General features: G+C 44.4%; 1 protein-coding gene across 2 annotated transcripts in view; it reads left to right on the top strand.

The window, feature by feature from the left end:
• The first annotated feature begins 2,880 nt into the window (after window positions 1-2,880).
• LRRC1 (leucine rich repeat containing 1) overlaps window positions 2,881-27,761 on the top strand; it is a 77,811-nt gene continuing 52,930 nt past the window's right edge. Inside the window, exons 1-2 of one of the 2 annotated variants that reach the window (XM_050893604.1) lie at window positions 2,881-3,048; window positions 17,077-17,194. In XM_050893604.1, coding sequence (XP_050749561.1) covers window positions 2,890-3,048; window positions 17,077-17,194 — 277 coding nt within the window. In that variant the 5' untranslated portion in view covers window positions 2,881-2,889. Of the gene's footprint in view, window positions 3,049-16,824; window positions 16,865-17,076; window positions 17,195-27,761 lie in introns of those variants that run through there. The other variant, XM_050893605.1, reaches the window with a different exon arrangement.

The following is a 27,761-nucleotide window of genomic DNA, read 5'->3' as shown; positions in this document are numbered from 1 at the left end:
TCATCCTTCCGTTTGGCAATTAAGCAAGTCACATTGTTCTTCAATTTCAAATGCTTTGATGTCACCCCATCCCTACAATGTAGTCCCATATAGGACTGCATGTCCTATGTATACTGGGGGCAGTCTTCCCTTGTTCACGTGCCCTGCTTCATGGCACCCTGCAGCCCCGCTTCTCCAGAGGGTTCCCTAGGAATAAAGGCACCGAGGAGCTGTAATGGTCACAGAATTTAGGCAAGGCAATCTTGGTAGCAGATCTCAGTTGGTCTCTGCTGAGAACACCATGTTCCCTGCATCTGGTTCAAGACCTCCCATATCAGATCTTGGGTCGGAGCTGCCATGAGAAGCTTGATTTTCTGAACCTGGCCCCTCTGCTTGCCCTCAGGGAGGACCAGCCTCACCAGCAGCTGGAAAAAGTGCATCGGCTGGCCACCGGCCGGGACCCACTAAGTGTGATGGAGATGGTCCTCCTCATCTCCACCTCAACGATCTGCTGGCCAGCCTCCTGGATCCCTGCCTTTGCCAAGCTCTGTGCCGATGCGCAACACATATGTTTGATTTTCTCCTGTCTTGTAGTTATCTAATCTCCTGCCCCGGGGCTGGGAAGGCCTGAGAGCGCTGGTGTGTGCGTGCCCGCCCTGTTTCCAAGCGCACGTGAACACATTTATGAACGCTCCCTCCGTGGGTACTGCAGGAGCTGAGGAAGTCTTTGCCTCAAAATAGTGTAGATATACATTGAAAAAACTAATCTCCGAGCCCTGCTCAGAATACCATTAGGTAATGATCTTCCTTTCAAGCGCAGGATGAAAAAGATCAATCGCAGCTTTCTTTTTGCGTGTGCTATAAATGGTTTGTACACTTGTAGAGGATGAAAATTACGTCGGAAACCCAGTTATGGTCCTCTCAGGTGAAACGCCAACACTTTTGCTCCAACATACATTTTTTAATCAGGGCATGGTCAGAAGTCTGATCGTTTCCTGTGGCTGTCTAAAAAACACTTCAACTCAGTTGTTATCGGGTCAGCAATATTTACAGTTCTTTCCCCGCGGGCTAGCAGATTTCTTTACATACTTTATTTAGACACGTTGGGAGGTTCCACATATTTTTTTGTAGTTACTGGATATACTGACTGAAGAAAGAAACTGTTGGTTCTGACTGATTTTTTTAAGGTACTTATAAGAAAATGGTAACATTTTTAAAGTTTCTTGTTTTGTAGGTCAGCAAAGAATAACAGTACACAAGCTCCTAAAAGGTCCTTTTTAAAACCAAAAAATAAGCAAATCACTGTAATTCCCACAGAAATTAAACAAGTGTAGCTTGCAAGATTTATCAGCTGATTTAAGAAAAAACAACAATAAATACATTGCAACTTTATAAGATTAACTATTGTCAGTACCGTACAGGGATTGAAGAACAGAGACGACTACAATAAACTTCCCCCTCTCCCCTATTCCTGTATCTGCACCCAGTTATAATTATGCAAGAAATTAGCAATATTTCAAGAGCAGCTCTGACGTTAAGTGTCTGTTTTCAGAAGTATTTTATGTCACTATGCAGATTACAAAATTGCTATTATGCAACCAGAGGGACGAGAGCCTCTGAGACTGTGCTTTGTCGCTGGAGCTCAGCACATCGCCCCACTCACAGAGGTATGAGGAGTGGGGCTGCTGGAGCCTGGAGCCGGCAGACACAGGCAGAGGTCTGCCGGGGTATTTACCTTTGCTAACCCTTCTGACCTTCCCATCAGCTCTTTTGAAAGTGGATTTAAAAAACCTTATTTCAGAAAGCCTTGAGGACAGTATATTGATTTTTTTTTTAATGCCACAGCAATGTAGTTTGAGAGGAAAAACATCAGCAATGGCCATGGCACCTAAACAGCGTTCCTTACATTTTATTATGTTGCTTTCCAGATAGATAGCATTGTGTTCCAACAATTGAAAAGAAAATGTTAGCGTAGTCTGCGCACACTCCCGCTCGGTGATGTTGGCGAGCATCTCGGGTGAGGCACAGCATGTCTAAAAGTAGGCAAAACGAGTGGCCCAAACCGGTTCACGGCATTCCCAGACATTTCAAACCCTGTTCCATCGCCTGACCGCAAGCAGACCCCGTCCCAGCGCCCGCAGCGATGGCAAATCCGACCCGAGGCGGCTGCCCGGCAGCGGCGGGGGGAGCCCTGCGCGGCGGCGCGGCGGATGCTGCGCCGGGGACCCCCGAGCCCTCCGGCCGCAGTAGCCCCCCTGCCCCCGGGCAGGGCTGTACCCTTCCAGCCGGGGGAAACTCCGTGCCGGCGCGGCTGTCTCCCTGGCAGAAAGTTCTGCGGGCGCCCGCCCCCGGCTGCCCCTGGGCGAGGCGGCGCCGGCGGGGGGGTGCGGGTGGCTAGCCACCTCCCCGGGCAGGCCGGCGGGCCGGGTCCGGGTCCGGGGCGGGGCGGCAGGGCCCGGCCCCGCTGATGTCAGCCGGGACGGGGGAGGAGGGGAGGGGAGAGGGGGGGGGGGGAGAGGCCGCCCGTGTTCCGGGTCAGGCGCGGGAATGCGCGGCGGCCGCCAGCAGCAGCGCTGCGCCCGGCGCCCCGCGATGCCCCTGCGGGGAGGGCAGCGGCCCGCCGAGGAGCAGTAAGGGGGGCGCCCCCCGCCCCGCTCGGCTCCGGCTCCCGCCCATTGTTCTCCCGGGGCCGCCGCGCTCGCCCGGGGCCGCTTCCCGCCGCCGCCGGCGGCGCGCTGGATGCGGGTTGCCGCCGCCGGCTCGCCGGGACCTGCGCTGCGCGGCGGCTGAAGGGGCAGCGGCTCCTGCGGCCGGCGGGGAGGAGGGGGCGGCGGTGAGCGGCGGCGCCGCCCGCCCCGCGGCCCCCGGCGGCCCGGCCTCCCCCCCCCCCCCCCCCCCCCCGGCGGGGCGATGTTCCACTGCATCCCCCTGTGGCGGTGCAACCGCCATGTGGAGTCCATCGACAAGCGGCACTGCTCGCTGGCCGCCGTGCCCGAGGAGATCTACCGCTACAGCCGCAGCCTGGAGGAGCTCCTGCTGGACGCCAACCAGCTCCGCGAGCTGCCCAAGGTGAGCGGGGAGCGGGAGCGGGGGGGCGGCCTCCCGGCATCGGGGTCGGGCCGGTCCCAGCCCCGCCGCCGCCCGGGGCGGGGGGCGCAGGTGAGCCGCCCCGGCAGGTGCCCGCCGAGCTCCCCGGCCCGGCGCCGGCGGGATGAGGCGCCGCCGCGCCCGCCCCGAGGCTGCGGTGGGGGGCTCCGGGACGCGCGGTGTGGGGCGGCTGGGGCCGTCAGTCTGTGGCAGCAGCCCCCGGAGGTAGAGGAAGAGCCGGAGTCTTGGCTTAGCGTTTGGCATTCCACCGTAGTTTGATGGCAGATGAGCGTTCACGAGCAAAACCTGGAGATCCGCGTCTTGCGGGAGAAGGAGTACTCTTTGGAGGGCAGAGGGGTTAGGGCCGGAGTCACAGGATGTGAATAGATGTTGTGATTAACATTCACGTCATCGGAATTATGAGACCTTGGAGGGTATTAAACCCTCCCCTTTTTTCCCCCTTTCAGTAGATACTATTTGCTCCGTACGTGGGAAAAACAAAACCTAGCAGATAGCAGCGTTCCCGTTTCTGCCTTCCACTCCTGGAAACTTCGTCATGCAAAACATGAGAGGCAAATAAGCTTTTTCTTTTTCTCGGTATAAGTCCCGCACAGTTGTCAGTGTTTTGCTTCTTGCATGAAACATGTAGTCAGATTTTTGTGCATAGTACTTTTTTGATAGTATTGTCAAAGGTGAATTCACTTTCAATTCAACGTGGTTTTGAGACGTTGAGGTGGTAACTGCCAGCGTGACTGGCCAGCTGGCACTTGGTGATTTTCCTAGAGGAACTCCATCAGAGTGATTCCAGCGAGGCACTGTTTGACTCCGCGGATACAGAGCGAGTGGGAGGTGTGCTCGACTTTTGACTTGAACCAAGGGCATTTTTCAGTGTTTCCTCTTTAAACTTTGGACACCTCAGAAGCCTTTGTGAATTGTGGTTGGTAGAGTTTGACACTGGAGGGAAAGTGTTATCTGGAAGCTGCACCTTAAAAGTGTGTGAACTCTTACTAACTTGGAATCCAAGAAACTGAACTCACTAGCCAGAGAAATTTTCAAAAGCACCTTTGTTTCTACCTGAATCAAAGTTGGTCTGTTCATACCAAAACTTAAACAGTCTTACTTTTTTTAAACTCAGTTCTCTCACATAAATTGTCTTTTTCACTCTAGGTAGTAAGAGTAATCATGGGGGAGAAGTCTTCCTATAGACAGTAGTAAAGATGTTCAGTTGAGATGACATAGTAAATTTGGCTTTTTCTTTTGAAAATCCTAGGTACAGGTTTGCATCTTCTTGTGACTGAGCTCTTTATCCTTCTGAAGTAGAGCAAAACTGGTTTACATAGCCTCCGTGTGGGTGCTATTTTTACTTCCAGCAGTTTCTGCTGGCTTTGTGCACAGACTAGACTCAGGAGTCTCTTTCTTTTTGTACTAGACTTTTCTTCTTAGTGTTGGCTTTCAGGCTTGTACACTTCTTATTGCAGGGGTATTGAATGTGCTTGTGACTGAAATCCTGTTGAGACCTATGACTCTCTTTTTTTAAAAAAATAAATCCGCCACAAACTGGTTGCTGTGTACAAAAGTAAATGATGATGTCTGTTGTTCATGGTATTATATGGTATTTATTTCTGTAAATAGAGTGCAACTATTCATTGTTTCTCTTCTTCCTTGAACTGTAATACATGAAATAGCCTTTTTTGTCCTGTGATGGCTAAAAAGACTGCTTCTTCCCGTTACTTACATGTCAGTACATATTAAGTCCCATACATGTGAAAAAATAGCTGAGAGGGTGAAAAAAACCCAAACAACCCAGGTTCCTTGGCATTGCAGTGGAATCAAGCAAAAGTTGAAGTTAGAAAGAAGAAATTTTTTTATGTGCGTGGATCAGATTACAGGAGTGCCTAAATATACTGCAGGAATACGTTTGTGGGTTTTTAGCTGGACTAGGAGGAATCTGATGAAATACAACCGCAGAAACAAACTTGTAGTATCTGTCCTGAGTACTTTGTGCCTTGTCAGCAATGCAGGAAGGCATTTTTATTAGGGCTTCCTGCACGGGCCTATGAAACTTCCTTGTCAGTTCCTTATTAATGTTTTCTGATAAATGGAATATAGTGCCATCATCTCAGATAAGTGTTGACTCTGTAGGAGTTTTGGATACAAAAATGCAGCTGCAATCCTGGATGTGAAACTAATCTGTTGAAGCTAGAAATGGATGGGAAGAGCGTCATTTAACATTTCTACCAGCAGATAGTTTTAAAAGTTCTGCTATAGGAACCTGGTTCAGGAGAATAGTGGAAGATCTCTCTGTGGAAGTTAGCTACAGGGTACACTGTTCATTCCCCTTTATATTAAAAGGGTAGTGTTGATGCAAAGTACAGATACAGAATTGGAAATAAGTGCAAAAAGCAGGGGTACACCATACCTCTTACAGAGAAAACACGAGGGAGATCATTAGGGCGTATAATTAACAAACTGTTAGGTCAGCATAGATCTTAGTGGTCGTTACGCCCTTAATCTAGTGTAATGCATTATATTACTCTTACCTTACCTCAATTAAGTTTCCTCACTATATGCATAAGGCAGTAACACAAATGATTTTGGGCTCAGTTCAGGCCTAAGCAAGTCAGGAGACTTGTTTAACTCTCAGTGGCTGGTTAGTTAGATGTTTTCCCGTACTTGATGAAGTCCTGAAGTTCGTAGTGATCTGTGCCGATTCCTGGTGAATCATCTGTGGGCTGTGCTGATGCCATAATATATCCCGTAACACTGATAAGGTGTTCGTGTCACTGAGATGGTTGTGATCCTCCTTAGGAAATTGCTGCTGTAAAGGCTCACCTTGAAATAGTGAAGAAGAATCGCCCTGTAGACGCTGTGACTTGCAGCAGAAGTTGCCATGGTTGGATGGACGAGGAAAACCCCAACTCTGCTGCCCTGCTCTTCATTCTACACACTGGTAGTTCAGGTCTCATCTTCCCAGTGTGGGCAGGTGCGGTCTGAAATGGCTGTTACAGCAGGCAGGAGGTCTTGTGATACTTCTCCGAAACCAAGTAGATATTGGTGAGTTCTTTTCCCAGCTTTGTCATGCAGCAAGTCTGAGACAGTGATGATGGCTTTATCTCTAGACATCTGCTTTCCTTCCACTTGCACAATTTTTTTCATCCCTTCAAACGTAAAGCTTTCTGAGGCAGATAAGTATCAGCAAGTGGCATGATGGAATACATGGACTTGCTGCGTTTCTCTCAAGTTGATGGGGCAACTTGTGTTGGATACACACGCTTCCCCACTTCTCCCCTGTGTCTCCCTGCCCCCGTTTCTATTAAGTAGCAATGAAAGGTGTTTTTTGGTTGGTTTGCTCCAATACACCAGTAAAAAAATATACTCTAATACACCTAAAACCTCCCTTTTGAGGTACAGAAGTAGTCTTAGGCTTTGTTTAATCTGCAGTCTTTGCTAGCATACTTAAAACCTCTAGTATTCTGGAGGACGGTAGAGCATGACGTATGTTAGGGTGTTACCGAAAAAAACCCAACAGAACAAACACACACAAAAATCCCCTCAAAAGACAGAAGACAACTTAAAGAATTGCTGTAGCGTCTCGATGGGAAAGGACTAGCAGAAAGACCCGGCAATATTGCTGCTTTGTACGTTATGAGAGTCACCTGAAGTATCCCGAGGAGAGGAGAAACAAGAAATACACTTGAATTATTTTGAAAGAATTACTTTGTTGGTTTTATTTTTGTTGTATTGGCTGACCAAAATGTATGGTAGAATTCTTCACCTCTTTCTAAGGGGAGAGGGGTAGGAAGGGTTCATCTGGAAAACATCTGAAAAGAAATGTCCAAGAAGCGGGGGGAGATGTCTTTGCCCCCATTATTTCCACTCCTCCCCTTGTTTGCTCCCTTGTGCTTTAAGGCGTATGTTGACCAGGAGAAGAACTCGGTTTCTCTGACCCCCTTTTCCCTACAAATACCATTTTTTCCTAAGGTATACCTGTCAGCCTCTCAGGAATACAAGTTAATAATTTATATTTGTACGGTAACTTACAAATTTTTTATATCATTTTGCTACTGCACAGGGATCCTTTTGGTTTCCCATGTCAGTACACCGATTCTTTCCCCAGGTCTCCTTAACTGCTCTGCTGGATCCCTTCTTCCCTCCCTTCCCCAGTTACGTGACGGAGGACTTGTGCTTATGTTGACAGCGACCTTTCTCTGTCGTTACCGCTGGTGTCTCAGACTCCTTGCCCTGCGTGTTCATACTTTCCCATCCGCCCCCGTCCTTGATGTCCCAGGATCTTGCTTACTTCCTCTGACCTAAACAGCTCTGTCTGCCTTGTGTTTCTGATTCTTTGCTTCCTCTCCTGTCCTTTCTGTGCCGGATTCTCAACTGCCCTTGTGAACAATTTTTTTTCTTTTCTTTGCACTCTGCTCTTTCCCCTTCCTTTCTGCTGCCTCCCGGGTTCCCTCTTCTGCTCTTGCCCTTCCTGCAGGATGAGCCAGCCTCGTGGGATGTGCTGGAGGAGCAGGCTGTGTACTATTAAGCTGCTGGTGGTTTTCCACAATTTTGAGGTCTCTCTAGCCTTTCTTGGCAGATGTGTCTGCTTTCCCACAGAACAGCAATTTCTAGCTGTCAGCATGCTTCTCACCACTTTTGCTTTACAAGACAAATTAATGAGCTGCACCCTTCGGACTCAAAAGGGCGGGCTTTGTATAGGGCCAGTGGTAGAGTGTGGCTCTTAACTTGCTTAAGTAATTCCTTCTCCTGTGTTGGATCCTAAGTGCCTTCTGTTGAATATTTAGTGTATCTGATTTGATCGGGAAAAAACATAGTATGTGGTCACCAGTATGCATAGAGCGACTTAAAAATGTAGTTTGTGTTTTTTTTTTTCTCTAAACCTGGACCATTTTTATTTTCCTTATGAGTGAAAACTTGAAGGCTTTTTCAACTCAAGCTGTAATGTGTAGTATATTATTTGCTACACGTCAAAAACTATACTTCACCAAAGAGTAAGCTTTCTGGCAAAATGCTTTGATAGAAGAAAATAACACGTTCTGCATGATGTGTTTCAATAACTTCTGTAATGAAAAGCATCAGATAAAAATAAAATGCTTTCAATTCTATAGATCAGTCTGTAGTTGATGAAATGTTGTTTCCTACTCCTGTACATTAGAATTTAAGGGCCAATACATCCTGTCAACTTAGTTTCTCTGTGTGTGGAATTTGCAGTACAAAACTGGATCTCTGCATATTTTTTTTTCACTGGTAAAAAAATAGAAATATGTTATGAACCTTTGAATGCAGTATTATATTTTTGGCTTTTATATTAAATCACTAGCATTCTTTGCACTGGTGGATGGTGGAAATAGCTTATAACTCTTGTTTTGCTGCTGTTTTGTCTTGCTGCTGCTCAGTAGTTTTACTCAAAGGATAAAGACCACTTTCCCATGAGACATTTTGCAGATGTTGTTTATGTGAAAACTCCAATGGCAAAAAAATTAATTCAAAATTTTATGTATGTACTTAGTTTAGCTTAAGAGTCTGCTGAACTCTTCTTTTGGGAGTGATTTTTATGTAGTGTTTGTAAACCTAATGTGATGCAACTCTGAATCATTTAACTTCTCTCTTTGAGCTTACAGATTGTATCTGTCATCTGTAATTTTTCTTCTTGGTGTTATATGCTAATGCTACTCTGTAGAGTTATATGATTGATGCGAGACCCCTTCCCTGAGAGACCTGGTTAAACCCTGGCCTCCTCCCGTGCCCCAGTTTCTGTGTTAGAGAAGCCAATGGTGTGCTGTTGCTTGGCGTTCGGCTTAGGCAGTGTCCGTATCTCTCTATTATGTGTGGTGTTGAAATCCAGGGTGCTGTTATCATACCAAAATCTTGTGAAAGCTCCTTAAGAAAAAGTCCCTCTGTTCTTCCCATACCACACCTCTTTCTCAGGAAAAAAAAACCTTTTAGACTAAATTTCATTGTTCTACCATAGTTTCTCCCATTATACAACCGTAAGCCTGAAAGATGCTTGCTTGGTCAATGGCCAGTAATCTGCTGTGGAAAGAGATGATATCATAGTGTACCCCTCTTTAAATTTGTGCTTATGGGTTGTAACCATCCCTTCTTAAGATGTAAACATCCAGAAGCTTTATTTCCTTTTTTCAAATTGGTAGATCTCATCGGGATCACAGAGACGTGGTGGGCTATCTTACATGACTGGAGTGCTGCAGTGGATGAATACAGGCTCTTTAAGAAGGACAGGCCAGGAAGGCAAGGACGGGGAGTTGCCCTTCATGTGAGAGAGCAGCAGGGATATGTAAAGCTTTGCCTTGGGATGGATGATGGGCCAGCTGAGAGCAGGTTGGGATTAGTGGGTGACCTTGTTTTGGGTGTCTGCTGTAGACTGCCTGATCAGGAGGAAGTGGTAGATGATGCCTTCTTCAGATAACTGGAAGAAGCCTCACATTCGGAGGCCCAGGTCCTCATGTGGGTCTTGAACCACCCTGACATCTGCTGGAAGGACAACACAGTGGGACGTAAGCAATCCAGGAGTCTTCTGGAGTGCATTGATGACTTCCTAACACAGGTGATCAAGGAGTCAATGGACAGAGGTGCTCTGTTGGACCTCATACTTACAAACAAGAAAGGACAGGTTGAGATGTTAAGTTCAGGGTTGCAGTGGCTGTAGTGACCATGGTCACCTTGGCTGTAGTGACCATGAGATGGTGGAGCTCAGTATCCTGAGAGGAAGGAACGGGGCAAAAAGCAGCATCACAACCCTGGACTTCAGGAAACAGACTTTGGCATGTTCAGGGATGTGCTTGGAGGTGGTTGATAAGAAAGATGTTTATGCTGCCATTCAGAGGGATGTTGACAGGCTAGAGAAATGGGTGGAGAGGACTCTCATGAAGCTCACTAAAGAGAAATACAAAGCCCTGCATGCACTTGGGGAGGAATAACCCCATTCTGCAGTACAGGCTGGGGACCAACCATCTGGAAAGCAGCTTTTCAGAAAGAGGCTCTGGGTGACCTGGTGGACAACTTGACCATGAGCCAGCAATGCTCCCTCATGGCAAAGGCGGCCAACGGTATCCTGGGCTGTGTTAGGAAAAGCATTGCCAGCAGGTGATCCTTCTCCTCTGGCCAGCATTGGGGGAAACACACCTGGAGTGCTGTGTCCAGTGCTGGGCTTCCCAGAAGAGAGTCATGGGCATACTGGACCGGGTCCTGCAAAGGGCCACGAAGACTATTGGAGCATCTGTCATGAGAAGAGGCTGAAAGAGCTGGGATAGGTTAGCCTTGAGAAGAAAAAGGCTCACGGGATCTTATTGGTGTATATAAATATCTGATGAGAGGCTGTAAAGAAGACAGAGCAAAACTCTTCTCAGGGGTGCCCTGTGACATTATAAGAGGCAATGGGCACAGACTGAAACACAGGAAATTTTGTCTGAAATAAGAAAACACTTTTTTTTACTGCGAGGGTGGTCAAACACTGGCACAGGTTGCCCAGAGAGGTTGTGGAGTCTCCATCTTTGGAGATGCTCAAAACCTGACTGGATGTGGTCCCAGGTGACCTGCTCTAGGTGACCCATGCTTTGAGCAGGGAGTTTGGATGGACTAGACTATCTCCAGAGGTCCCTTCCAACCTCAACTGTTCTATGATTCTGTAGAGGGCATATCAAGGATTTAATCTGTCTTTGGCTTTGATGTTTTTAATGATGCAAATAGAATTGTCAAGTTTTTCACTGTTTATTCACCCTCAAATGTTTAATTGCGTTTTACTTTTAACATTGATCGTGTCATGGTGTTTTTGCACATCTTGCTGTAAATCCTTGAAGAAATACCACTATACGATTTGAACAAGCATGTACTTCCCGTTAGTATCAGAGAGAGAACTATGCCACTGTGTGAAACTGAAGTAGCCTGTATGCACACAGTAAAGGTAGTTTTACTGAAAGTTTAAGATATTTTTTTTCAGTATGACAAATGCTATGTAAAATACTTTCTAAGAACACCTGCAACTTCACAACTTCAGTGTCTTGAGAATACTTACCTTTTGTAAAAACCTTTTGTGACCGTAGTCAAATAGTACTGGTGTGCAACACATGCTTGAATTATTAAATAATGGTTTGTAGAGAAGCAACATTGGATCCTTACATTAACATCCCTCTGAATATAGAACACTGTGTTGATGGCTCCAAATAAGTTTATTACCAGATAAATATCTCTAGTTTTTCTGCTAGCTTCCAGATTCTTCTGTTGTATTGCTTAAGACTTGAAGAAAATACTATCCCTTTTGACATCAGATTTGAAAGACCACAGTCTGATGGGAGCAAAGAGAGAACTTAGTCTGGTGTCCCCTACAAAGTCTGACTTCCCTGCTAATGTCCCTGAGATTGTTCAGAAGATTTTGAAGTCTGCTTGGTTTGAAATATTTTCTAACAGCAGTTTTTTTTGTAGTAACAGCTGAGTTCTACTGATTTTTGACCTCAGTTGGAAGAAGATAATTAGGTGGTTATGTTTCAATACTCTTAAAGTTTTTTCTGTAAGGGGTGTATTGTTGTAGTAAATTGGTAGCATCCCCTTCTCCGTGTGGTGTACACAGGTGAGACAAGGTTTGTGGGCAGAGATTTTTAGATCTGTAACTCTAAAACAAATTTTATGATTATACGTAGAGTTATTTTTCTAGTTATGTCAGTTGGTCTAAAAAAAGATGTTACCTCCTGCCAACAATCTTGTATACTGGAAAAATGCATGCTACAAATTCATTAGTGAGATTAAATGTGGTTTGGTTTTTTTTTGTTTCTCCAAATGGCAAACGCATTTAACTGCAATGAATCCATATTTCGTTGCAGCAGATGTTTTCTGGCCTCTCTTAAAGGCAGAGATAGTCCCTCCCACCGCTGTACTCTAACGGCTATGGCATCAAGTGCTCTTTAACCTTTGTTGCCTCTGCTTAATCGACATAAAAGAGAAAGTAAATCCTTGCCTGCCAGGAAACAGTATGAGGCAACCTATTCAGTGCATCGCTCAGTGGAGTGGCATTTTGATTCACTGCTGCAGTGTATTGGTTTTTGAGAGTGCATAGTCGCTTGTTCATTTTTTAAAATAGATGGTGACAACCAAGATTAGGACCTGCAGTTGGCCCATTGTTGACTGTATTTCAGAAAATGGCAGGTGCTTTGAAAATAGGGGCTAGAAAAGTAGCGTGCAGATGTTGAATGCCAGCTTCAGTGAGGCATCGGTTATCATTTTTGCTCTGTCTCCTGTAGACTCTTCCCCCACAACCCTTCTGCCTGGCTGATCCTTCATATCGGGCTTTAAAGCATCCATTGGAGGGGGAGATAGCAGTTGCAACACCTGGTTCTGTTTAGGGTACATACCCATGAACTGTGATCTGTCATTAATACTTTATCTTTTCATGAAATCTAGTAATTTTATTAATGTTTTGTATGGATTCCTGCTTGAATGTCTGCCCCTATGCCGTCTGCCATTAATATTCATGATGACAAAGTTGGTGCTAGGATGCTGCAAGACCAAAGTACAGCTTCAGCATATTCTACAAACATGGTTTGGGCATGTGAAACAATCTTTCACCATGCCAAAAATCTGTAGCAGTTCTGGTTTTGCCATGAAACGTGTGAAGACAGAATTAGAGACCTCAGTTGCGTGGAGCAGTTGTCCATTTGCCTGCTTGCCACCTAGCAAGTGGGCAGAGGTCTGCATACCGCGGTCCATCACCAGCTGCTGCTGCATCTCCTCATGGCTTGAGAGGAAATCCATTAGCTGCTTCCAGTAACACTTTGATACAGAGTGATCAACTGCATGATGACTCTGCTGTGCTGCACTGTCAATTAGTCCCTGCCCTCAGAAATCATTTCAGTATCTCACTTAGTACTTTATTTGAAAATTGAAGTGTGTTTGCCCCAAAGGATCACATGGGATCCGTATTTGTGAAACCCTGTTGCCCTCACCAGCTGTCCCTGCTCGCAGGTGAAAGCAGGTGGAGTGACTTGAGGGATCTTGCTGTTGATAGCAGGCTTTGTGGGAGATGCCAAGCTGATAACACCCATACTAGACTTCACTGGAGTCTGCCGGGAGCTGTGTGAATATAACCCTGAAACTGGAGTTAATTTGCAGTTTTCTTCCTTCTCTCCCTCTCATTCTAATTTCTGCTGCTCATGCTGGCCCATCTCGAAAATTAGGCAGTGGATTTCATTAAAATCTCTAATTTTAATTCTCTTTGCTGCTAGTAGCGGCCTTTTTATGGAAACATTTTGCTTAACACAGTAAGCATTTAGTTATACTACCTATGCCAAATGGGTTTGGAGTGTGACATGTCTCTAGCCCTGGAAAGGCTCTAGCAGTGAGATGTTGCTCCGCCCCATAAATAGCATTAGCTGCAAGTAGGTCTTTGTGCTCTCCTGTGTGTTTTATTTCAATTGCCTATTGTTTTCATCTATTTCCATATTTTTTTTTTTGCCCATCAGGAAAGGTGCTGAAGCATTCAGGCAAGATTCTCGGGCATGAATGTTTTTTGTTGCAGGAGTGAACCATTGAAAGAAAGCCAGTGACATGTTGTTTTGGCCACTTCTGCAGGAGAAAATCTTGAGTTTTATCAATCCTACTAGTTTAGCTTAATTCTGTTAACTTTTATTTCTAGAATCAAGAGTGCCAGTTGTAGTGGTATTCTTTGGGGGAAAAAAAAAGTATACAAAATGAGGACTGTGGGATCACACTGTCTGTTTATACTTTTCAGTGAGTCACGCACTTATCTCTTATTTTTTTCCTTCCGTTGGCTGACATCAACCCAATTTTGTCAGAATGAAGTTTTTTAAAAAATATGTGGCAGGGTGGAGGAGAGAGACTTGGTTAGTTTTCCAGTGCGAGAAGGGCTCTATTCAAGATGTGTGTTCTTAGAAAATCCATATAAGAGAAACCTCTATAAATTCTTTGACAGCAGGAAAAGCTTCAATTGAAGGTTGGGAATTGCCACTGCATAGAAAGTTGTAGGCTTCTTTAGTGCTGATGCTCATGGAATTATTTGTCTCATTGAAGCACTATTAATTAGGCTGGCTAAACTAAGCAACATTAAAAGTGTTGCCAAGATACTCGTAGAGATGTCGGGTCTGCAATCAAAACCTGCTATTACAGCATGCTGGGTGGATGTGCTGCTCTGGCCAACTACCCCATTGCACTTTGGTTCATGTTAGAGCTTTTCAAATAGAGGCTGAACTGTGTCTGATATATTGAATTAGGAACATGTTTCTGGTTGGCATCTATTTAAGAAATTACAAATATTTTTATATATGTGTATATATATATTTACATTTGTTGAACTCTCTTCAGTAAGCTCTTAATTCTCTTTCTTCCCTGTGGTCTTTTTGACAGGTAAAACAAATGTGGCAAAAAGGAGGTGCTTGCCTCTCCAGCAGTGCTTTAGAGCACTGATGATGTGCCTTGCATAAAGGAAGAATAGTTGCTGAAGTGGGAGGAAGATGTACTAAACATGCAAGAGTGACTGAGTTCTGTAGTTTAAAGGAAAAAAACAAACAAGAAGTTCAAAGAAATGACATTCACGTAACTGCAGTTTCTGATTTTATCTAGGAAATGCTGTCATTCATTAAAAATTGTTATGCAAACTAGAAGTAAAGCTCCCAGTTCATTTTTCTTTTAAGTAGTCAGTTAAAGAAACAAGAATGCCTTTAAATATTGTGTAATTTTGTTTGTTGCACATACGTGCTCTGCACATTTAATAAATATATACAACACTGACACCTGGTGCGGCGAAGGCCCTCAAACCTTCCTAGGGATGCCCAGCCCTTAACAGCTTTTTGATGACCATTCTGTCTTTTAACCATGTTCCTTCTGCCTTTTAACCGTGTTCATTCTGTCTTTTCTCACTTGCCATTGTAGAGCATCTCTGGCAAGGACAACTGTTGCTTATGAGAAGATTTGTAGTAGAACATCAATATTTATAACTGTCATATAGTTTAGCAGCTATACACTGGCTGAGGAACACTTTTTGGCAAGTATTTATTTTGGACAGTGTTAGGACAGATTGGGATCTCTTCTGTGGAGTGTACTCCTGCTGTGTTTTCACAGAAGTATCTTTAAGTGCTTTTCTAAGCTTCTGATGGATTCTTGGTTTAGTCGTGTTAATAAATATTTAGCAAAAAGAATGCATTTGTTTTAGAAGATAAAAAAATGTTAATGCGATGAAAATGCAGTTATGGATCTTGTGAGGACAAAGAATGATTAAAAAAACATTTGTGGCTATTTTGATTGTAATATATGTTTTTAGGGAGCTAGAAATGTGGAATTGTAAAGGTTTTTTATCTTCCTCTTACAATTTCAACTCTGTTATCAAAGGCCTTTAATACTTGGGGGGGAAGGAGAGCCATTCTGGCTCAAAAAATGCCTTTGAATTTTTTCATTCAGATCTGGTGCATCTTTTGACTGCTGAGTGTTTATAAACTTTTTAAAGCTCTATCCTTTTTATTCCCTAAAAGGAACCCATGTTTTTGAGGGAAAACACATTAATTTCAGTTGTGTTTTATTTTTCTGTGACAAGGAACAACAATGTATATTGAAAGGTTGCAAAACCTTGCACGTAAAACCTGATTTATGATCTTGGGTATAAGATACTTAAACTAAGATTCAAAACCTGTATCATAATACAGATTCATCAGAGTGTGCTTTTACCTTGTGTCCTAGTAAGATGCCTGTCTTCCTGCCCCTTTTCATGTCAATTTCAGATAGAATTGAGTGACATTCAGAGCACACACTCCAGCACCTAAATAAAATAAAAAAAAATAAAAAAGGTGCTAATTTCCAAGAAAGGATTGCAGGTGATTAAATGTAAGCAGATATCCCAAACTTACTAGCATCTTCCAGTTACCCCGAGGGGCAAAACCCATGAAGGTAGAGGCATGCACACATGCTGCGAGTGGGTGAGATGCACAAGTTCTGACTGCTGGGCAAAAACGCCTGTGCAGTCTGGGGGCACAAAACTCTCTTGAAATTTGAGCAGTCTGGTCAGTTATGGTCAAGACAATTTGTATATAAAGTCATTTAATTCTGCGCAAATCCTCACCACTTGGAGTAACTCCAGTTCAAAGGCCTGCCTGGAAGAGAGGAAAGCTGTGATAAGAGCTCCCCAACTTCCCTAGGGATGCCTATGTCTCAGTAGGTTTTTAATGACCATTTTGTCTTTCAATCACCAGCTACTCCCAGCACCTGGGCTTGACCTGACTTGCAGCTTGGCCTGTCTCCTTTGATGGTTGTTCTGTCTTGGGGGCTGCCAGACCCTCTAAGCCCATAGCTGGGGGTCAGGGAAAGTTAGCATCCTGTCTGCATTGGGTGCCCATGTCCTCACTGTAGAGACAGGGCTGGGTTGGGTTCCTCCTCAAGTTGGGAAGAGCTGGAATTGTGTGTATCCTGCCCAACTTTCATTAGTCCTTCTGAAACTGGGCCGCGGAGCGGAGGGTGTATGAGGCTAGAAAGAAAGTCTTCCCGAGGGAGGCTGGCTCTGTAACCTAGTTGGTTATGGTGCTCACCAGTGAAGAAGACCTTGGCAGCCCCTCTCTGTGGGTTTTCTGGATCGTCCTTTAGAAGTGTCCCTCTGCATTAACTTCCTAATGAGCCCCGGTGTGTAATTAGGATGCTTTTAATTGCCCTGCTGGGTAACCTCACCCCATTAATGATTTTGAAGCAGGCACTCTGGATTTCGCTAGTGTCTGTCTGCTGTGATCTTTACTAGCGAGCTTTACAGGTTTTTTTTTTTTTAAATAAATTTTCGTTTTAGGTAAAACAGATTATAGTCTGTGTGCATGTAAAAATTAAAACAAAATGTTCATTGTGATGCAGGTGTGAAAGAGGTCTGCGTAACTAATTTTAAGCAATAACTGTAATTAGCTCAAATTTTGAAAGCAGCTTCCTGTTATTGCTTATCATTTATCATGCTTATATGTGAGTTATGTGAATATTTTCTGACATGGAATTTTTTCATTCTTTCAGCCTTTCTTCCAACTAGTGAAGTTACGGAAACTTGGACTTAGTGATAATGAAATCCAGCGGCTTCCTCCAGAAATAGCGAATTTCATGCAGCTGGTGGAACTTGATTTGTCTCGGAATGGTAAGCTCCAATGTTAATTGTTTGATTCTATACTGTCCTATGACATGGTCTATAAAACTGGGTTAGTAGGGTTTTTCTGTCTCTGAAGTTGCTATCTATGTCCTGCAGAACGCTTTTCTGCATAATTCATGGATTTGCCTGTAGCTCTAGATGGGGAGGAGGGAAAGAGCAGAGGAGAGCTGGTGATGGAAATACAGTAATAAAATAATGCTTGACTGTAGTTCTGCCTTTCTGAGAGCCTGCTTTATTTTCCAGTTAAAAGAATGCTTTACATCCAATTTTTATATGTGTATCTGTCACAATGTTGATTTCTTTCCCCAAGCTCTCTGAAATGTCTAGCATTTAAGAAGGGGAAAAAAAAAAAAGTTGAAAGAAAAAAGCTCCTTTCTGTCCAAAAAAAGGCTGCCTATGGGTTAGAAGTCCAATTCTTTATCTCTGCTCTCGTCTTCACCTGTGATTAGCAAGAGACAGAGTGCTAGTATTTCTAGTTGTACTTCTGGAAGAAGAATCAGTCTGTTTGTTACCTGCAGAGATAAATTCAGAAAAGGATGCTGGGAGAAACTGTCTTTTAAAATGTGTTGTTGGAAACCACATGGCTTTATCATTCGGTTATAACGTTTGCTGCTTATATTGTCCCGAGCTGTGATGGAGTGAAAACATTTTTTTTTTTTTTTGTGGCCTGGTGAACTTACCAGTTCTGCAAGAAGTTCAGGGGCTGGTGGGTCACCTTTAAGCAGCCTTATGACCCAGTGATCTAGAAACAGCGAATCCATGTTACCAAATTAGAGCAACTGTCAGCTATTTTTGCCTCCTTATATACCGTGGATATGCACAAAATGCTCTCTGAGGTGTGATGGATGGGGTGGGAGAGAGGAAGGTTGCATAACCTTGTAAATAAGTGAGGGATGTAACTGAATATTCCAGAGAAGAAATAGTGTAACAGGGAGCCTTTTTTTCTTTATGGTTTAAGTTCACATTGACCCTTTGCCACTGAAGAATATTCAGTGGCCACTTCACCTTCCTGTAACTATCTGAAATTTGCATCTTTCCTTTATTTGTTTGGTGCTTTTAATGCCATTCTTATCTGATAATATAATTGATGAAGCATAATGAGTCTCCAGGCAGTTGCTGAAAAATTTCTGTGAACATTTGCAAAACCTTGTAAGAGAAGAAAACTCAGGAAAAATACTCCAAACATCTGAGAGACAGAAGAAACACATTAGTTAAAACATTTTAGAAATACACAAGCATTAATTGACGCAGTATTTTGGCTGCTGAGTTTGGCTGAGTTGGGGGCTGCCTGTGACAGACCTTATACAAAAGGAAACACTCTGTTGGCTTAGTAATTCTCTTTGCAAATGAATAACTAGCTGCAGAAGAGCTGGTGGATCAGAGCCATGTGAACTCTTGTCAGCCTGACTTGGAAGTTGGCTTGAGAGCTCAACTGTAACGAGAACAGATGGTGTGAACATTTATGGTTGGGTAGATGCGTGTGTGTCATTAGAAGTTACTGCACAGGGAAGTGTTTTCTCAAGTGGTGGGTTGGACTAATGCAGGTGGCAGGGAGCAGTTGCTTTCCTATATCCAAGGTTCAGTGTTAATCACCCATTTTATTGCATTACTTTCTCTTCTCTGTGGTTCATTGCAGAAGGTGACTGATACTCCTTCCCTCTGCTTAATCATGTCACAGTTATTGCACGACTTGAGTCTTCAAATGAAAAATGCACCGTGCGAGGTGATGCAGGGGGGCCACAGCAGAAGATGACTGATGTTACTTTCCGCTGTTTGGTCATGTTATGGTTGTCTCACAGCTCTTCAAATTAAAAGGCAACGCACACACCATCTGGGATGCTGCAGGGGGAATTCTCACATAAGATTTTGGAGATTACGTTATTTTCATTTCTTAGCTTTGTATTTTGAATCCACTTTCCAATATGTCACATTCTCAACCTGCCGAAGGTTTCTCCTGTTTGGTGGTTTGCATTCCATCAGTTTTTGTTTTTCTAACTGCCAAGGTACTTAGAAAAAAAATAGGAACTCTTTGTGTTCCTTTCAGGCAGAGAAAAACAGCCCAGCTTTTCAAAACGCAGTATGCTGCATGAATAGGAAAGTGTGATGGTGACATCTGAACTTGGGAAATAAGAGATCATTGTTCTGGTTTTTTTGTTGTTTTAGCTGTCTGGTTCGGTGCACTAATTGCTTTCAGTTCTGGCCGTTCTGTTTCCTCAAGAGCTTAAAAACGCAAATATAAATTCATTTAATGTTCTGTGTACAGGAGTAGCCCTTTATATTTTAACCTCTCATCACAGGAGGGGGAGGAAAGGGCTTTCAATAAACAAAGTACTGTCATTTCCCCCATAATAAAATGGTAACGTCTTCCTTTCTCATACTTTCTAATCCTTTGGTCAGCATATGATCTTTGAAGCTCCATGAGATGGTAGGTATATCGTATGGCTGGACTTGGGTGTGCATCCAGGCTGCAGTGGCCAGCTGCATTTTGTGCAGCAGTGAGGTGTTGCATCTGGAGGTGGGATCGATCCCTCCAGGCAGGATCCCTCCCGATTCTTTGGAGGTAGCTCTGGATGCCTGTGCAATGTGGTGTTACGTGCTGCATAAGTAGCCCTAGTTCACAGGCACTCAGGAAGGGTGAACAGGGAAACTCTTTTAAGTGTGGCTTTCTTAAATTCCCAAGTGTTTTAAAATGTCCGAGACATGCCTAGTATATGGTAAAATGTGCTACATAATTAATCCTTTAAGCAGTTTTTGGTTAATAAGTGAATCTAGAACTACAAAAATCCTTCTAAGTAAAACTAAAAAATCTTCAGCAGATGTAAACTTGATGCTCCTGTGATCATGGGTATACGTGAGAGAAGTCTGGGGAGGGTAAGGTGAGAGCCTTAGTGGTGCAGAAGGAGAAGGATTTGGGGAAGGCTAGGAGCCGTATAATCTTAAACTTTTCCTGGATTATTTGCATGTTGATGCTATTTCTTATTCCTCTGCAAGGCCATGTGTTCATGCAGATTTCCTAGGAAGCATCCCCACCGTGCTTTTCTAGTCTGTCTGAGGCTGTTATTTGAGCAAAGGTTGAATAGATGAATCAAGGATGGGAATATCAGAAGGCAGGGAAGCTGTGCTAAGAAAACAGCATAGTGATGGTGAACACTTTGAAGGTTATTTGCCAATGCAGTTTATCTCTGCCCCTTGGTCTTAAGTTGTTCAAAAAGCTGATGTACTAGTTCTGAGGCTAAAGAAAACAGACTCGTAGGATTTCAGTGGTGGATGCCTGAGCTTTTGGGTTGCTGGCCAAGCGTGTCTGAAGACTTGGAGTATTCCCTGTAGCATCTTCTGAGAGAAATGCTCAACTGCTGTGTGTCTGAAACGACCGCTGGTTTCCTCAGACTCCCCAAGCTTGGGTAATTCTTTTCCTGGATTCTCACATCGCTGGTGAATTCTGCAAGGACACTGGGTCACTGAAGCGTCCTTGCTTGATGTCCTTGAAGTTTGGGTAGGGCTCCTGTGCTTTGCATTGAGTTTCAGTGCAAGTCTTTGCTCTACATGGTACAGGACAGATTCTGCTCTAGGCACAGTCAGAAGTGCCTGTGTGCTATTTGTTTTCCCACAGCAATAGGGCACCCTCTGGGACAAGTCTCGAAAGACCCTGTGATTCAGAAAAGAAGTGCAATCTCCAAAGGAAGAAAGATGTGCTCAAATTTCTGCAGTTTTTTCCTTGTGCCTCAGCTGGCACTTCATTAAGCTTCCCTCTCTCCCAAAGTGCGTGCGGCTTGTTTGAGATCCTTGGGAATTGTAGCAGGCTGCTACCGATGCTGCTCATCCTGCAGAGGTTTCCTCCAGTGACTCCCTCCCCTCTATTTTTCTGTGCAACCCCTGGAGGCTGAATTCTTACAGCTTAGGGCCCTGCCATCCCAGATTCATTAAAATGTTAATGCCTTTTCTTGTTCTGTAGCTTCTTCCAGACAGGAGGGGTAATGCATAAAGTTTCTGTAGTTAATTTAATGCATGCTGATATTTGGGATTATGTATGCTACGTATGTATGCTGTGTTCTTGCAGACGTAGCGCATTCCTTTTTAGTATCCCTCTTCTCCAAGAGGAGGGTTTTTTATTTGCCTTTGACAAGGATTAAATCCTCCAGATTCCACTGATAGGTTTTTGTCATGGTACTGCATGCTCCTTAAAATTCCCTGAAGGTGTTAATGTAATTGTAGTATTTTTATTTGAAAGAAGTTGTTACCCCCCCACACACTTTCTCTTAACAGGTGTGGTGTGGAAGTCTGGATTTTTCTTTTAACATCCTATACCTTTTCCAGCCTTTGACAGATTGTCAGCAGCTTGTTTCATTCAGCTCTCTTAGGATAAGAAGAAAATCACTGTGAGCTTTCACACTGGACAGTGGCTGCTGGGTATTAGGCACTCGGGTGGCTTTCCTACCCTTCCCAGCTGCAGGAGTACCATTTGAACCATCCTGCAGTCCACCCCCATCTTGGATGAAGACTAATCCCCTTGCTTATGTAGGAGATGAGCCTCTTGCACTTCTGTGTCTGCCTGCATGTTGCTGTCTCTCTGTGATAAAAGCCTGGCAGGCTTCTCTGCTGCTACTCTTCTTGCTTCCATTGAGCACGCCTACCAAGGACTTGGTCATGCAAGCCTGCAGCATCAATGTAGTTGCTGTGTACTGGCAGATTGTCACTGTCTGTCTGTAGTGGCTCTCTAGCTGGCAGCAGATAAGGGGATTCAAGTTAGCTGTTCCTCCATGGAAGTGCTCTGTAACCTTGTGGTTTGGTCTTGCGTCCAAGCCCTGGGTCTCAAAACAGTGGAAAAGATGCAAGTGTGTGTGCAATGGGAGAATTAAATGGATTTTTATAATCTTTGTAGATGGATTATGCTGGTTCTGTTGCTGACTCTGCTCTCAGTGGAGCTGCGATCCGTTACTTTGTGAACTGAGGAGCGATGGGTTTGCTGTGGCATCTACTGAGGAAATCTGTGTGTGGGCAGATCTTGTTAAGCCATATTTGACTCTGCATGATGCTTGATACCAAAATGTCAACGTGGTTCTTTACTTTGGTATCCACCAAGAATAATATTGTTTGTTTAATGTGTACAGTTTCATATCTACCGTAGGGATAGATTCTGGCTACATGATTTATTAGTTGCTACCCATTTCTGTGGTTTCTGGTTAAATTGAGTTTATGACTGTATTGATAGTGCAGTTGTTCTGGACGCGAGTCTTGTGACATCAGGATATTCTCATTCCAAAATCCTCTCTCAACACAGTTGCCATGTTATGGCAAATATACTATCATTTATGTGAAAATAATAACAGATTTCACAAAAGATAAATATGCTACTGCAAGATAACTAAGTAGAGACGGTTCGTCAGAAGCATCTCAATAGTCACAGCACTGTAGTGTAAAGAGAGAGCTGCTGCTATGCAAGGCTGACAGTCTGAGCAGTGTCCAAGATTTTGGAGGTCAATCTGTGGCAGCTGTAGGCCAGTGTCCCAAATGCTCCATGAGCCTTATTTTCACCTTGTCCTTGCTTCCAAAATGGATTATAGTTGCAGATTTAGAAACTTTTATTTTGTTTTGTCTTCAGTTATCAGGGTACTTTCAGAAATCAACAGCAACAGTATTTAAGTGTTCTACTTTCAGCTGCAGGCGGCTTGATAGTACTGCTTTTTATTTGAAGTGTTTATTCTTTTTAGCTGCTTTACAACCTAATTAAAAGTCTCTTTAGAGATCTTAGTCATCCTCAGGACACCACATTCATTGTGTAGCATGATAGGTACATTTTATTCAACAAATGTGGTGGGTTGACCCTGGCTGGATGCCAGGTGCCCGCCAAAGCCGCTCTATCACTCCTCCTCCTCAACTGGACAGGGGAGAGAAAATATTACGAAAGGCTCGTGAGTCAAGATAAGGACAGAGAGATCACTCAGCAGTTACTGTCATGGGCAAAACAGACTTGACTTGGGGGAAAAATTAATTTAATTTATTACTAGTCAGATCAGAGTAGGATAATGAGAAATAAAACCAAATCTTAAAAACACCTTCCCCCCACCCCTCCCTTCTTTGCAGGCTTAACTTTACTCCCAAATTCTCTACCTCCTCCCCCCCCGAGCGGTGCAGGGGGATGGGGAATGGGGGTTGCGGTCAGTTCATCACACGTTGTCTCTGCCGCTCCTTCCTCCTCAGGGGGAGGACTCCTCACACTCTTCCCCTGCTCCAGCGTGGGGTCCCTCCCATGGGAGACAGTCCTCCACAAACTTCTCCAACACGAGTCCTTCCCGCGGGCTGCAGTTCTTCACGAACTGCTCCAGCAAGGGTCCCTTCCACGGGGTGCAGTCCTTCAGGAACAGACTGCTCCAGCGTGGGTCCCCCGTGGGGTCACAAGTCCTGCCAGCAAACCTGCTTCAGCATGGGCTCCTCTCTCCACGGGTCCACAGGTGCTGCCAGGAGCCTGCTCCAGCACGGGCTTCCCACAGGGTCACAGCCTCCTTTGGGCATCCACCGGCTCTGGTGTGGGGTCCTCCATGGGCTGCAGGTGGATATCTGCTCCACCATTAACCTCCATGGGCTGCAGGGGGACAGCCTGCCTCACCATGGTCTTCCCCACGGGCTGCAGGGGAATCTCTGCTCTGGTGCCTGGAGCACCTCCTCCCCCTCCTTCTTCCCTGACCTTGGTGTCTGCAGAGTTGTTTCTCTCACATGTTCTTACTCCTCTCTCTCTGGCTGCCACTGCTACTCCCCTGTAACTTCTTTTCCCTTTCTTAAATATGTTATCCCAGAGGCGCTACCACCGTCGCTGATGGGCTCGGCCTTGGCCAGCAGTGGGTCCGTCTTGGAACCCACTGGCATGGGCTCTATCGGACACAGGTGAAGCTTCTAGCAGCTTCTCACAGAAGCCACCCCTGTAGTCCCCCCGCTACCAAAACCTTGCCACGCAAACCCAATACAACAAATCATTTAAAGCTTCCTTAGAAGGCGGGGTGAGCACGTGGCAGCTGACCTGCAGAGCATCAGTCCGTGCCACTGAAGAGCTATGTGTAATCTTTGCTTCCCTCTTTGGGGCTTCAGCTCACTTGTTTGTATCAGAGCATGCACACCAGTGCTTTGCCTTTTTAATTCAGCTATCTGCTCTCAAAGACATACCTGTCATCTGTACTGTAGGATTACCTCCCTTCTGCTGACAAAGTGGGTAAGTAAGTGTCCCCCTTTTCCTCTCCCCCACCGAAAGCAGGATAACTAGTGTTTTCGAACTAGAAATACTGACAGAGGAAAGGCTTGAACGCTTCTTTCAGTTCAGTCTGGGCTGGCGACCCAGCTATTTTACAGTGAGGACGTAAGCTAATTAGGCAGAAGCACTGTAAGTCTTCTGATCCTGTCCTACAGCCCCACATGGTCTCCGGTCTCTCATCTAACAGCTGCTGCCTTTTGCCCTGTGCGCTCACCTAGGATCTGTCCACCTCTGCTGCACTTCCACAGCATCTGAGCAGAAACCTCCTCTGTGAAATCCTCTTCTTCTCTGCCTGCCACCAGCTGCCCTGACACGAATGTGCTGGTACAAGTCTGGTGGTAAACAGCAAAACCCAGAATGCTGAGAAATAAATGCGAATTGACACTTTCTTGCTCAGTGGACAAGAAAAAAAAAAAGCCAGCAAGCTGTGCTGTGAGGCAGTATAGTTGGCAAATGCATCTTTTTTGTTAACATACTCAACTGCTGGATGTTGCTTGTTTGCCCTCTGAACTGATTTGTGTCCAGGTGAGCACTTACGGACAAACAAGAATTGCTTTCTGACTCCTCAATGGACATGTCTTACCTGGTACAAGAAAGCATCCTGTGAATGCACTCAGCGCAACCCTGGTTGTGAACACCTGAAAGCCATGGGACATCTCACCAGAGACTATTGTGGTTTGTATGGTGGTAGAGCACTATGACAGATGATCTTAAGCTTTAGCCTGGGTCAGGCCAGTGACTGTTTTTTGGTTTTGTGGGTTTTGGGTTTTTTTTGTACTAATGAAAGCAAAGCTCCCTTGTTGCAGACTTGGAGATAACAGAATTTTTCACTCTTTTAGATGGTTGCTTGCTAGCAGTTGTGTTGGGTGGTTGGGTTTTTTTGTTTGTTTTTTGACACATCTAATTTCTAGGGACATATATTTTCTTTGTATTATCTCCCATCCCTCCCTTGAGGTTAGTTTAAAACGTGTGCTTAAAAAACATTATCATCTTCGTGTCTTACACATGAAGCTTAGGGATCGATGTACAAAGCAGAGTACTGGAGAAGAAACAAACACGTACTGCAAATTGCTTTTAGATTCTGGAGCACTGCAGAATCCCACAGATGTGTAGAAATTCTTGCTTGCTTTGAAGGAGTGATGTAAAAGTTGGAATTTGTGAATCTGTGTCACTAAAATGAAATTGACGTTGGTAAGTTGGATGAGGAGGTGAGCTTTATATGCAGCAGGAGAAGTAAGGTGAGAGAAAAGACTGGACCTTTTCACTGAGCAAGGCTCATCAGGGAGGGGAAGGAAGAAGCAGCAGGTGCTGACGGTGATTGGAAAAGAGAAGATAAGTGAAATCTCATGATAGAATAATCTAATTAGAGAAGTTTAGAAGGTGTTATTTTTAAATGGATTACAGAAAAGTGGATTTTTCCATCATGGTATATTCTGCCAGATTTAACTGTTTTTTCTAAGGAAACTTTGCTAATGTACTTGTGTGCGCATCTAGCAATGGTGTCTGGCTTCATCCAAATTTAAGAGAAGGCTATGGATTTTGAATGGGTTTTTTGTTTGGGTTTTGGGGGGGGTGGTTTTATTTGTTTTTGGGGTTTTTAGTGAGGTTTTTTTTTTTTTGAAAGCAGCAGGACAAGTTGGAGGCAGAAACCTTTGGCCTGCTGAAGTATTAGCTAAAGCGTTAAACATCAGACAATCCATATGGGAGTGACATAAAATAAATACTTCATTTCTGGATAATCTAGATTAGAGATCGTAAAATGGCAATCTGCAAACAGGCGTTGTTAGTTCTTGTATCCACAGAGTTGCGTGGGTTTTGGTTTCTTTTTTGTTAAGAAGGTTAGATGCCATGACTGTGAAGTTACTGAAGAATTAATCCAATAAATCTGTATCTTTGGTGTTAAAACACTTAATATACTTTCTGTCATCCACAGCTTCATAGGTAGAATACTAGTTTTTACTTTTTTTTTCCTTGCTTCTCAGACTAAAAGTATTTAATTCCTGCTAGCCTTGAGGTCCAGATGGAAATCCTTATAAAAACATCTCCTAGCCTTGTTTAACTCTTCATTGGCATGTATGAGTAAAAAGGTAGAAGACCTGAACTCCTTGCTGAACTTGGGCTCTTCCACTTAATTCACCTGGAACTGTTGTTTCCTTGTGATCTGATCTTTGAGCTCCACACCCCCCAGCCTTCTTTTTCCTCCTGTTGCCAATTTACAGCTCCTGGTCCTCTGTTACTGCTTCTTCCTGCAGCTGAGGAGGACAGTCTGTTGATTTATCACATGCTGTCTGTTCAAAAACCAGCTTATTTTTATGTCCCCGCACAGTTTTCTTTCAAGTAAATTGCCTAATATCTATATATCCATGAAATGCAGTTTTGTGAAGATTTTTTTCCCTGCTCTTCTCCTCCCTTGGAAAAGAGACGTATCCAGAAGCAATGAGGAGGAGGAATGAGGTGCATACCTCGCTTCAGTTTCTTGTTAATTATACAGTAAGGGATTTAGTTGAGAAAACCCAACCTGAACCTGTTTGTGAATTTTCCTTAAAGCTGTAAAGACGGATCTTAAAAGAGCCGTATCTCTTGTATTTTGTATATCCTCAGCCTCAGAGTGTGAAGAGGAAAATGTTACAACCTGTACAAGAGCCACTTAATCTCAATAGACTTTGCAAGAACCGCATGACTCCTGTCACATTGTGCCCCAGAAACTGTAGCACTTTACCTAAAGAGATTGATTACTTCAGCCTTCAGGGCTAGTAGCAAAACTTTCTGGTTTTTAGAAAAAAAGAAGCCTGTCAGGTCATTGTGAATGTCATGATCTTAATGTGGAAATGGAGGGAGAGGATGCGTAACCTTCCTCCATCCCTTCCCCTGCAGAGACAGAAGCTCTGGGAGCTGCACTTGGCTGCTTCGGGGAGGGCACAGAGATGTGGTGGTGGCGTCTGCGAGACAACAGCCTACTCAGCTGGGCTTTCCAGCTGAAGAGCCCTTTGCAAAGACAAACAAATATTTGCAGCACAAATTCCTTCTTGCAAGGTATTTGACTAAGTGGGCGGTTTCCTTCCTCCCATGTCTGGAAGGCGGAGGAGGTGGAGAGCAGGGCTGGAGAGCTTTCCCAAAGGCAGGCTTCTCAGAGACCCCTCTGAGAAGGTGGCTGGCACAGAGGAACCTCCATGGAAGTGAGAAGAGAACCTTTAGGCTGCTGAATCACTTGAGCACTGCAGTGCTTAAATGCTCCAATGGACCTCTTGTGTGCGTGTGATATACTGAAGTAGATATTGTATATTATATATGTGAGAAGAGGTAGTGTGGTGGGTT

This window comes from Gymnogyps californianus, chromosome 3 (assembly GCF_018139145.2).
Source record: "Gymnogyps californianus isolate 813 chromosome 3, ASM1813914v2, whole genome shotgun sequence".
Taxonomy (NCBI): Eukaryota; Metazoa; Chordata; class Aves; order Accipitriformes; family Cathartidae; genus Gymnogyps; species Gymnogyps californianus.
This window is presented reverse-complemented; position numbering and strand designations above follow the sequence as displayed.